Raw genomic sequence first — 13309 nt, 5'->3', positions numbered from 1 at the left:
ATGACTTGAACAATTAGAAATTGTTGCTCAGTGGGATTTGGACTGGCTTTGTGTATCTGGATGTCTGCTGAAAACCAGACACAGTTATCTTTCCACAACCAAGTTCCACTCAAATGTTGTAAAATGAATGCAAGGAGAGAGAGAGAGAGAGAGAGAGAGAGAGAGAAAGAGAGAGAGAGAAAGAGAAAGAAAGATAGAGATCCTTCTTCCCATACAAAGCACTCAACTGCTGTCTAAATTGCAGGCTTCATTCAACCAGTCTGAATGCTATTGCTGCTGCGCGCTACTTTCATTCAGTCTGCCACACAATGCCACAACGCCAGCCCCGCATGAATAGGCCACAAAGACATAAACACAATATGAGCCCATGAATAACCAATGAGGCAAAATGTGCCTCTTAAAACTAGTGATATTGAATATGTGCATGAGTGTGTGTGTGTGTGTGTGTGTGTGTGTGTGTGTGTGTGTGTGTGTGTGTGTGTGTGTATGAAAGAGAAAAGAACAGCTGACACTTGTACAGTATTCCACATGGCGTTCCCCTGCTCTGTGTGTGAAGACGAAGCCATTCTACTGAGAGATCACGTGCACTCTTTCCCTCACGTGCACTCTTTCCAAGTCCAGTCAAAGGCACCGGAACGGGCCTAATATCCTGAGACTAAAACAAACTCTGAAACCCAGTGACAAAGGAGCTTTCCAGGCTACAGTATTCCCTGGAAAACATCTGCAATGGCATGACGGAGAACAGCAGCACTTTAATAGTGGAGGATAATGCGTCAGATTCAGAGGTGACTTGTTTTATGTTATTTGTTTACGCACCATCCGTAGTTCCAGGACACATTTGAATTGGGAATGAGCTAAAGGGCCGGCAGGACAGCGCCACTGTGCAGCAATCTCGCGCCTGACAGTGAAGTCATTATTATTTCCATTATTCCTCAAACGCAGTATTGAATGTGGCAGATGGCAGAGGGTACAGTATGCTGTTCCACTGGGCACAGGCCCACTGCCTGGAGAAAGGGCCTGCTCTCCCTACCCCTCTCTCTCTCCCTCTTTCTCTCTCTCTTCTCTCTCTCCCTCTCTCTTCTCTCCCACCCTCCCTCTCACTCCTCTCTCTCTTCTCTCTCTCCCTCCCTCTCTCTCTCCCTCTCTTCTCTCTCTATCTCTCTCTTCTCTCTCCCTCCATCTCCCTCTCCCTCTCTCTTCTCTCTCTCCCTCCCTCTCTCTCTCCCTCTCTTCTCTCTCTCTCTCTCCCTCTCTTCTCTCTCTCCCTCTCTCTTCTCTCCCACCCTCCCTCTCACTCCTCTCTCTCTTTCTCTCTCTCTTCTCTCTCTCCCTCCCTCTCTTCTCTCTCTATCTCTCTCTTCTCTCTCACTCCATCTCCCTCTCTCTTCTCTCTCTCCCTCCCTCTCTCTCTCCCTCTCTTCTCTCTCTCTCTCCCTCTCTCTCCCTCTCTTCTCTCTCTCTCTCCCTCCCTCTCTCTCTCTTCGCTCTCTCTCCCTCTCTCCCTTCCCCTCTCTCACTTCTCTCTCCCTCTCTCTTGTCCCTCTCTCTCGTCTCTCTCTCCCTCTCTCTCTTTTCAATTCAATTCAATTCAAGGTAGCTTTATTGGCATGACAAATATTTCTTTGCATTGCCAAAGCAGGACATCAAACAATACAATACAGAACATACGATAGATAAGACATTTATACATATAAACGTGTGTGTGTGTGTGTGTGTGTCTGTGTGTCTGTGCTGGTAGGTATTTCATGTGTATAGTGTGTATAGTGTCTAATCACTGTCCCTCGCTCTATGGCATTCAGTGACATATTTAGCAGCAAGAGCTGCTGTCTGTCCTTGCTGTCCAAGTAAGACAGGCAGTACTTCCTGTTCTCCCAGGTTTCGGAACTCCGGGATTAGGTTGGTAAATTTATCGAAGTAGGTATCTCTAATAAATTCATATTTCTTACATTGAAGAAGAAAGTGCACCTCCGTCTCAACCTCACCTGTCGTACAGTGACCACAGACTCTTTGCTCTCTTGGCAACCATGACTTTCTTAGTCTGCCTTTTTCTATGGCTAGGCTGTGGTCACTGAGTCTGTATTTGGTCAAGATCTGTCTCTGCTTTATATCTCTGACAGTAGAGAGATATTCTTCTAATTCATATTTAGATTTTATGGCCCGATAACATTCTAGTTTGTTTTGTTTTTTTGTTTCATTATGCCAATGTTCCAAATATTTTTCTTTAGATTTCTGGATAATCTGGTTGAGATTTAGTCTAAAAGCAGAGCTTGGCTGAGAGAGTGTATTAGTATTTGTTAGAGGGGGATTACTTAGTCTCAGCACAAGCTGACTCAGAGGACTCTTGTCGGGGTTCAGATCCTGAGTTTTTGCTGCGATGAAATGCAGTGTGTCTCTGGGACTTGTTTGGAGATGCATCCAGAATTTAAGTGCTCTCTTTTGTATGTTGATGGCCAATGGGAATCTGCCTAATTCAGCCCTACATGCATTGGTTGGTGTTTTCTTTTGGATTTTTAAAATTAATCGACAGAATTCTGCATGTAGGGATTCTACAGGATGCTTGTCCCATCTAGTGTAGCTGTGCACACTGAGTGGACCCCATACCTCACTTCCATATAGCGCAACAGGCTGGATAACACAGTCACAGGGCCCAGTGCTGACAGTATTTCTCTAGCAGGTCCAGGTGCTGCTGTAGTCCCTGTGCAGTGGGAGATATCAGCACCAGGTCGTCTGCATAGAGGAGGAATTTAATTTCTTTTTCTTTTAGGGTAAGGCCAGGAGCTGTAGACTGTTCCAACTGCACCGCTAACTCATTGATGTAAATATTGAACAGTGTTGGACTGAGGCTACAGCCCTGCCTCACCCCTCTTTTTTGAGTGAAGTATTCTGTAATTTTGTCGCCAATTTTCACAGAATTTCTGTTTTCAGAGTACATTTCCTTAACTAATTGGTAAACTTTACCCCCTACACCGCTTTGTAAAAGTTTATAAAATAGTCCTTCATGCCAGATTGACATGATTGACAGATTTACATGTTTAGTTATTAGGGTGTGTAGGGTGTAAATGTGGTCCGTAGTGCGGTAATTTGGAAGAAATCCAATTTGACTTTTGCTGAGGACATCGTGCTCCTTAAGGAAGGCTACTATTCTTTCGTTGATAATGCTGCTAAACACCTTCCCCAGACTACTGTTCACACAGATGCCTCTAAAATTATTGGGGTCCAATTTATCTCCACTTTTGTAGATGGGTGTAATGTACCCTTGGCTCCAGATGTCAGGAAAACAGCCAGAAGTTAAAGTGAGATTGAACAATTTGAGTATAGCCCTTTGCAGTTCAGGGGTGCTGTGTTTAAGCATTTCTCCTCTGATGTGATCAGGGCCGCAGGATTTTTTTGTTTTGAGTTTTTTAATTTTGGATTCAAGTTCGAATTGTGTAATTGGGAAGTCAAGGGGGTTTTGGTTGTCTTTAATTGTCTTTTCAAGGGATTGTAATTTTTTCATGGTTTTTTCATAATTCGAATGTAGATCTTGAGGTTGGATGTCTGTATACAAATTTTCAAAGTGCTTTTTCCAGATTTCACCATTTTGAATCGGTAAGTTCTGTGGTTTTGTTTTGCTCAGACCATTCCACATCTCCCAAAATTGATTATTTTGTATAGATGCTTCGATTTTGCTGAGAGTTGTGTTGGTGTCATTCTGTTTTTTCTTTCTCAGCAACATTTTATAGTGTTTAAGAGTTTCGTGGTAGTTCTTTCTAAGATTTGTATTTTCAGGCTGGTGGTGCTTTTGATTGGAAATATGCCTCAATCTAGTCCTGAGTTGTTTACATTCCTTGTCAAACCATTTTTCTTCAGTTTTGTTCTTTGCTCGATTTTTGTTAGACTTCTTCATGCCAGCTACATTTACTGCTTTCAGAAATATTTTGTTTAGTTCTTTTGTGGCTTCATTAACACCAGTTTTGCTAATCTCAAAACATTTTGAGTTGTAGGATCTAATGCATTGTTTTAGTTCTGAAGAATTTAGAGCTTTTAAAAAGTTATCTGGGCTGTCCTGAGTCCATCTATATGTCCCATTGAGACGGAATAGCTTGCTGGACTCTGTTTTGGGCTGCTGTATGATTTTGAGAAAGATGTTAGTCTGGTTATGATCCGAAAGTGGAGTTTGCCGCCTGACAGTGAATGCTCTGAAGGAGTTGGGGTCCATGTCAGTGATTGCATAGTCAACTACACTAGCTCCAAGAGCTGAACAATACGTGAACCTCCCTAAAGAGTCCCCTCTGATCCTGCCATTAAGCATATACAGCCCTAAGGCTCGACAGAGATGCACTAACTCTTTACCATTTTTATTGACAGTACGGTCAAGGCTGTTTCTCTGGGGTAAGTTTGGTGTAAAATAAAGGTTGTTTTGACCAAACACATGGTTGTTACCATGAGGGTCTATGTGATCTATTTCACACCCAGTCCTGGTATTTAGGTCCCCACATATCAGCACATTTCCCTGGGCCTGGAAATGGCTGATGTCTGTGTAGAGATTGCTTATGTAGTCCTCCTCATAATAGGGAGATTCTATTGGTGGGATGTATATGGCACAAAGGTATATATCATTAATTGATATACCAGAGCTCTTTTTTAATTTTAGCCAACAGTGTGATTTCCCTGTTTGGATGATAGAAAGGTGATTAGTAAGGTTTTCCTTGTACCACACCAATATTCCCCCAGAGTTTCTGCCATGACATATGCCATTGAGTTTGAGTGAGGAGATTACAATTTCATTGTATCCCTTAGGACAGTGTGTAGGTGTATCTGTGCGGCACCATGTTTCAGTGAGGATAAGAATATCCACATTTTCAATGTTTTTCAAAAACTTGGGTTGAGTACTCTTAATACCAAACATTGAGGAGTAGAGTCCTTGTATGTTCCAACAACTAACATAAAATTAATTCATACTTTCACAAAATGGACAAATTCAATGGAACAGATTAAAGACGTTATTTGAATAGAGTAGGCTAATCAAATCAAAGTCTGTGGATAATGATACAAGTTTGAGAAATACAAATTCAAACAATGTTTGAACATTCATACACAGCTGCAATGGGGGTGGGGGTGGAACAGGGGTGAATAATGGCATTGGGGGGTGATGGTGTGACTTTTGATGTCTCTCTTTTCTCTCTCCTTCTCTCTCTCTTCTCTCTCTCCCTCTCTCTCTCTTCTCTCTCTCCCTCTCTCTCTTCTCTCTCTCCCTCTCTCTCTTCTCTCTCTCTCCCTCTCTCCCTCCATCTCTCTCTTCTCTCTCTCTCCCTCTCTCCCTCCCCCTCTCTCACTTCTCTCTCCCTCTCTCTTGTCTCTCTCTCCCTCTCTTGTCCCTCTCTCTTGTCTCTCTCTCCCTCTCTCTTGTCTCTCTCTCCCTCTCTCTTGTCCCTCTCTCTTGTCTCTCTCTCCCTCTCTCTTGTCTCTCTCCCTCTCTCTCTTTTCTCTTTCTCTCCCTCTCTCCCTCCCTCTTTTCTCTTTCTCTGTTGCACTCCTTTCTCACCACCCTCTGTAATTCTCTCTCTCTCTCTCGCTTTCTCTGTCTGTTGTCCTCACTGCCCTCTCTAGTCGTGTGTGTGTGTGTGTGTGTGTGTGTGTGTGTGTGTGTGTGTGTGTGTGTGTGTGTGTGTGTGTGTGTGTATGTGTGTGTGTGTGTGTGGTGTGTGTGTGTGTGTGTGTGTGTGTGTGTGTGTGTGTGGGTCCACAAATCTGTGTGTGATCATTTGCATTGGTGTGGATCTGTGACATGCTCTGGCTGCTCTTTCTGTGTCACTTGTAAACGGGGACTGTGGCGATTCAAGTGAATAATCTTGCTCACGGTGGTTGATCAACTAATCGAATGAGCAAGCACAAACCCTGGGCCTCTCTGCCATGCCCGGAAAAGAGACCGCGATCTCCTGACCGCTTCTGCTGAGAAACAAAATAAAACAGGAACCCCGTCCAGCATTGTAATATATGGACCAACATAAAAAAGTGCAAAACGCATCTGAATTTGAAATGGAGATAGGAAAGCTCATATTGCAGGGATCAGCTCTGACTATTCATTAGCTGGCGCGGGCCCCTCTGATAACACATCAATGATTCATAAGGTGGGATCTGTAGAGGAGCCACAGCTCTGTTTTCTGTGCCTCCCTATTAACCACACGGGCGCGGCTCTTAATGATGACCTCACTATTAACCATCCACACGGGCGCGGCTCTTAATGATGACCTCACTATTAACTAGGGGTGTGAATCTCTCATGTAAAAGACGATACGATTCGCATCTAGATACATGGGCATGATTCGATACAAGAAAAGATACATGTTTTTAAAAAACGATTCAGTACGATTCGATGCGATGCGATTCGATGCAATTCGATGCAGTTCAAGAATGGAAAGCATTCTGAAAGATTTTTTATCATTTGCTCAAGGTGCAAATTTTTTATATTTTATATTATCAATTATCATGGTCATGGTTGGCAATTAGTAAAAAAATGTGTGAATATGATTATCTAAACTGAGGTTTGTTTCATATACTGTATTGAAATGAAAAAAGAATAGTCTACATTTCAGTCAAACACAGCAGCCAAATACAACATAAAAATACATTTTTATAGACTTTATAGATCTTTCACAGATTTTCTGAGTTCACAGAGTTATATTGTTTTCATGGAGCTGTAGCCTTGTTGAGGTAAGACAACACCTAAATAAAAGTGCTTAAGAACCTCTTGGCCTTTTCTCATATAGCCTAGCCTGCCTACAAGAATAAAATAGGCCTACAAATCAATGAACTCTCTGGGCTTATTTTGTTCCAACAGTAGACCTAATGCAGAAACCTATAATGCCACAAGTCTGAGTGAATATGAACAAAATCATTGGCTAATAATGTGTGCATCGTTTTAGCAGCAAGGGCCAAATTATTATTTAACATTAAGGAAATCCCTTCATCAAAGGTAAGGCTACTCTACAGGCTATCGTTGCTGTTTAGGAATGCTATAAGTGTTTAATTTCGCACTGGATTTCGAAAAACAAAAGCCGACCGAGTGCAAGTTGTCACATGCTTAAGTTGCAGTAGATGTATGGGTAATGAGGTCATTTGACAACTTTGGTCAATGAATGTAACCAAAAACGAACTGCATTACCCACAATTCCGTACCACGTATAGTTTCAAAACCGGAAGTGGGATGAACACGCTGCTTGGAACGTAAATTAGAGTCTGAGCGAGCAGAAAACATTGTTAACCGATTCATAACAAGTAAATCGATATAACGACCGGTTCATTTCAGTTTTTTTCCGATACGGGGCTTCACGTATCGATGTAGCCGTATCTTACACGTTAAAAACGGATACCGATACGTATCGGTTAATCTTTACACCCCTACTATTAACCATCCACACGGGCGCGGCTCTTAATGATGACCTCACTATTAACCATCCACACGGGCGCGGCTCTTAATGATGACCTCACTATTAACCATCCACACGGGCGTGGCTCTTAATGATGACCTCACTATTAACCCCATCCACACGGGCGTGGCTCTTAATGATGACCTCACTATTAACCATCCACACAGGCGTGGCTCTTAATGATGACCTCACTATTAACCATCCACACGGGCGTGGCTCTTAATGATGACCTCTCAGGCACCGAGCCACCAAACAGACGGTTATCTTCTTTACCACAGCAAAGAGTGCAGAGTGCGCGCCATGACAACATTCTCCAGGGGAAACACTGAGTCTTCATTCAACACGAGGTTAACCTCAGTTTCAAATGTAGCATTTAAATGTAGCGCTGCTGCTTCAACCAAGAGCGTGACTCTGCATATCTGCTGTGTGTGTGAGAGCTGTGTCCAGGTGACTGGGTGGCTATGGGTGAGGGTGCGGATCAGGATGAGGAGGAAGGACAGGGTGGGGTGGAGGAGTGTGCCATCTGTGAGCTGCACCTCCGTTGAGCACTACCACCTCCGCTGAGCACTACCACGCACAATCTGCTTTGGAAGTGAATTTGGATGCTCTTCACAGGCACACACCCAAAGTAGCAAACATACACCAACCTGTCACACACACACACACACCCACGCACACACACACACACACACACACACACACACACACACACACACACACACACACACACACACACACACACATAAACAAGCACCACACACAGGTGTCAGGTAACAGTAGAATACTCTGAATAATCTGTAAAAATGAAATAGAGCCGCATAAAATCTATACACGTCTTTTAAAATGCACTCAGTGTAAGCCATCTCGGGATGGCGTCTCGGGATTCTTTTCTGAGCACAGCGTTCTCTCCCCGCCTCTTCCACATCACTTCCTGTGCTTCACTCCGAGCACATGGCATACAATCTGATGCGCACGACAAGGGGATAACTCAGCTGTGAGGAGCGCGACCCCTGTCCAGGAGTAAGTGTGTCGGGGCTAATTAGCGATGGCTCCTCCAGCAGAGACCAGCCACCGAAACAGTGACTTCCAGTTTCCGACGCCTGACTGGAATATCAATGCCCCCACAGAGCAACTGCCTTTTCTTCTGAAGCTAATTAATGATGAAGATGATCTCATAGAGCTGTGTAGGGCAGGCAACACTGACAACAAATCAGCACACAACAAAACACACACACACACACACACACACACACACACACACACAACTGGCTCTCAGCCAAGAATGCAGCCAACAGTGCTTCATGCATTCACCTTGGAGGAGAGAGACAATTAAAGCATTGGGCTGCTAGTGTGTTATGACACGGTGTACCTCTCCACCAATCACGTGCCTGCACACTGACAGCACCCCCTACAGTAGCGCAATGGCTAATAAACAGCGTTAAGTGCACAACTCAGGAAGGGCAACCATTTCAATATTATGACCCATCTTAAAAAGGTCACTGTGATTTATATAACACAGGCAGTTCCAATTTGAGCACCAACACGAGACATATTGTTTTAGACACAGATGCCCTGCAGCAGTTCATTTACACAACTAGCAACGCTGGGAGAGCTGAAATGGAGACCCCCCCCACACACACACACACACAAATACACACACCCAAACACATGCACAAATACACACACCCAAACACAAGCACTGCCCCCCCCCCCCCCCCCCCCACACACAAATACACACACCCAAACACATGCACTGCCCCCCCCGCCCCCTCCCCACACACAAATACACACACCCAAACACATGCACTGCCCCCCCCCACACACACACCCAAACACATGCACTGCCCCCCCCCGCCCCCTCCCCACACACAAATACACACACCCAAACACATGCACTGCCCCCCCCCCCACACACACACCCAAACACATGCACTGCCCCCCCCCCACATCTCATGCCCCCGTGTGTCCTTTAGAACACATGATCTGGGGGGGGGGGGGCTAAGTCGCTCTGACAGGCAGATAGCACAGATAGCGCTAGCGCTTACGGAGGCCCGCAGCCTCTCGCCACAGGCACTGACATACTTCCATTGTTTACGCTCACTGCCGACTTGAGCCAAGGAGCTGCGCTTACTTACTCACTTAACAAGGCCCAGATGAAGATTCATGCGAGAGACTGCTAAATTGAATAAGACTAATGAGTCCGTATAGCTGTGTGCTTTGGGGATGGGGTGGGGGGTGGGGGTTACAGAATAAGTGAAGTGCCACGCTCTGAAGTCCGTAATGAATGGTCAAGTGCACATTCGAGATCGCACTGATCAAAGGCTGTGGAGAGAGGCTCGTGTGTGAATGTAAATATGCCTCCTTGTGGTGCCTTTGATGTTAAATGAAGGCTGTGTGTGTGTGTGGGGGGGGGGAGGGGGGGGTATATTTTGACTCACAAAAGACACCAGACTTCTGAACCCATGTCTAGCCAATCCTCAGATGAAAAGAAACCAGAGCTGCATATTAGATCCAAATGGCCAGCCCTCCTCAGACGCACGTATTGCTTTACGAGCTGCCCAAGGTCCTCGGAGAGGCGAGATGTTTGTTTGTCCATCATTCATCCGCTGTTTACAAGCGCACCGTTACTTCCTGGCCCTGCGTAGGTTGTCATGTCCTTGAAGCATTAATCATGAATGACTCTCGTTTGCCTGAGGGCAGCCATGAATATGAAGTCGTCCACTGCAGGTACTCACAGACCGCCCCATGACCCCCCCCCCCCCCCCCCCCCCCATTAAACTGGTTTGTCTGACTGCATTTCTTCTCTGAGTGATGAACATTAAAATTTAAAGAGAGCACTTGTGCTAGCTACACTTGCAGTAGATGTTGACGATTAGCAGTCATGCATTTTGCATGCAGAACTTTGGAGTGATTGACCATTTTGGATTTTGTGTAAAGTGTAATAAACACCAGTGAGAGCTCATGCGTATGCTTGAGCTAAGACTTACAGTATGTCAAACATCTGACGTTATGAATATGACTAGTCAAGCCAAATGCATAAACTGTATCTACACACATTATATAGAAGAGTTTTATAATGAATTACTTACCACCAAAGATGTATGGCACCTCACTATATAGAGATGAAACTGCAAAGAAAACAGATTTCATTAGTCACATTTTATCAAAATTAATCAAACATAAAGTGAATTTATGTGTACTAGTTAGTATGTTAATATGTTAGTATTGTTAGTATTAAAGTTAGGCATTTCACTGGCATTATGGATGTGACAAAAAGTCAATTTTCCGTGGAATTGCCCATTACTAAAGGCAGAACCAGTATAGTATACTTATATTATACTATACTTATACTATATGCTTCTGTGTAGGGTATTACTAAAGTATACTTATACTATACTTATAATATATGCTTCTGTGTAGGGCATTACTAAAGGCAGAGCCAGTATAGTATACTTATACTATACTATACTTATACTATATGCTTCTGTGTAGGGCATTACAAAAGGCAATAGTATACTAATACTATACTATACTTATACTATATACTTCTGTGTAGGGCATTACTAAAGGCAATAGTATACTTATATTATACTATACTTATACTATATGCTTCTGTGTAGGGCATTACTAAAGGCAGAGCCTGACATTTTCATACATTAATAATGCTGACAGTCATGATTGATTTCTCCACATATCGCATGTAATATGAGGGGCTTGAAGTAGATGTTTCCTGCCTCTATTGTACACCATACCCACTATAAAGAAGAGGTCAAAGTCCATAAAGTCTAAAATAAGTAAGCAGTCTGCTAAATGTCTTCTCTGCTTCTTCCACAGCATTTGGTTGTTCTGAAACTTCTACTGCATTGCTGCCCATCAACACAGATGCCAAAGTGAACAGTCCACCCTCAAGCACTGACCCATGTAAATACATACATGATATACTGTACCGTATGGACACCGGTCCACGTTCACATTGACCAGCACGTATAGTACTACAGCTCTCTCTCTCTATCTCTCTCTCTCTCTCTCTCTCTCTCTCTATATATATATATATATATATATATATAACGTTTATTATACAAACAGCTCTCCCTTCTATCCACAAATCAAGCTCCTAATGTGATGACCTCTGGTCAGAAGTCATCAGTCTACGATCTGAATAGACATTGTGCCTCAGCAGAGCTTTCCTCTGAATGGGCAAGGGTGCTCTAATCTACGGGAGATAGTGGTAATACACTCTGGGCTTGGACAGATCTCTTCCAGAGATGTCCTTTATCTCCCTCCTTTAGTTGGCCGTCCTCCGGCTGCTGTCCAGCGAGTGGAAGCTCTCTCCGGGAAAGGATATGAAATTGGCTTTGATAATCGGGGTGCGTTGGCTGCTTTATAGACTAACAGAGAGACTCAGAGCGGGAGAAAGAGAGTTATTCCAATCTTGATGCAATTAAGTCTGACTGTGACACCCGCGACCAACCGCTGTGATAAGAGAGCGAAGGAGAAGGGGACGAGCGCTGAGTCATACTCACACGAGGAGGCCAGCGTCAGGGTGAACGCAGGCAGGAGCAGGACGAGGAGCTGCATGCTGGTCTCTCAGGAACCTCCAGGAGACGTGGACACAACAAGGTCAGAGTGACATGGGCAGGTGGCTGCTGTCCCTGGGACGAGAGAAGAGAAAAGAGGAGAAGCTCAGTAAGTCACCTAATGATGTCTAATATCGGCTCAGCGTGGTGAGGAAGTGGAGAGTCTGGGGGACCATGTGACTGCGGGACAGACTGTGTGGTCCAGTTTATAACATGCCTCAACAGAGCGGTCATCATGGGAGAGACAACAGGAAGTCTGCTTTCAACAGCCTTTGTGATTTGAACATCTGCCCTCTTTAATGCATTAACTCTGTTCAACTCATTAACTGTATCCTGACAGTTTCACTATTTTCCTCCGATAACTTTCCCTACATTTAGACTGCTGTGTGAATTTAGGCAATCTGCCATGTTTTAATTCATCTTTGAATATGTCCACTCAACACAAGATCATAGATGTAAGATTTGATTTGTTAGACTCTGTGAATATGTCCACTCGACACAAGATCATAGATGTAAGATTTGATTTGTTAGACTCTGTGTTACAATCTCAATCAACGCTGCTATTAGTGGGGATGTATAATATGTTGTTAAATGTTTTTATTTATTTTTTTAAATGTTATGCAGACAACATAGAGGAGGAGAGGGAGGGAGTATCTCATATTTGTGTCAGTCTGACATGTCGTCCACACATCATGCCCTACGGGCGCCAGGGTGGCAGGGGAATCTCCCACGTTGGCGTCAAGTGACTGACAAGCCATCATGTCTGCTGGGTGCAGAACAAGACGCAATAACTGGCCCAGAAGGACAGCCAGACTTGAGAGCCACATTAGCAGACCGCTGAGGGATGAACCCAATGTGACAAGGAACAGCTGTCTCATAAGACACTTGGACGTAGCCCTAGTCCACATGGGTGACAAAGCAGAGGCCACCTGCTGTGACCATAAATGACTGGTGGCTGAGCCCATTCAGGCCGACACTGGACACTGAGGCAGCATGTGGCTGGACTGGGCTGGGCTGGACTGGACTGGTGCAAACGATGTGGTGAATATACTGCCAAAGGGTTTCTGTCCAACATTAGCAGGCTAGTTATTCTTCACTCTTAATTCTTAACAGATGAGAAAAAGATTAAGCTGTGTTAAAAGGGCTCTGGCAAATAAGCTGACTATGATGATCCTAAAATATCTAATTTTATTAATTTATGACACTGAAAATGTTACGCTCACTCATTATGAAATAAATAATTATAAATGAGCAGGAGATGAGACACCATTTAGGACAGAGATGAGCGCAATAACCTCAAAGAGCTACCATATCATGTGTTGT

The 13309-nt window shown here is 44.1% G+C and overlaps 1 protein-coding gene across 2 annotated transcripts in view; it reads right to left on the bottom strand.

Annotated features, from left to right (window-relative positions):
* Positions 1–13309, bottom strand: part of cntn1a (contactin 1a) — a 90819-nt gene that overhangs the window by 44161 nt on the left and 33349 nt on the right. For both annotated transcript variants that reach the window (XM_042111159.1, XM_042111160.1), the window contains exons 2-3: positions 11933–12061; positions 10499–10537 (exon numbers count right to left, since the gene is read on the bottom strand). In XM_042111159.1, coding sequence (XP_041967093.1) covers positions 10499–10537; positions 11933–11987 — 94 coding nt within the window. In that variant the 5' untranslated portion in view covers positions 11988–12061. The remainder of the gene's footprint in view (positions 1–10498; positions 10538–11932; positions 12062–13309) is intronic.

Source organism: Alosa sapidissima, chromosome 11 (assembly GCF_018492685.1).
Source record: "Alosa sapidissima isolate fAloSap1 chromosome 11, fAloSap1.pri, whole genome shotgun sequence".
Classification (NCBI taxonomy): Eukaryota; Metazoa; Chordata; class Actinopteri; order Clupeiformes; family Clupeidae; genus Alosa; species Alosa sapidissima.
This window is presented reverse-complemented; position numbering and strand designations above follow the sequence as displayed.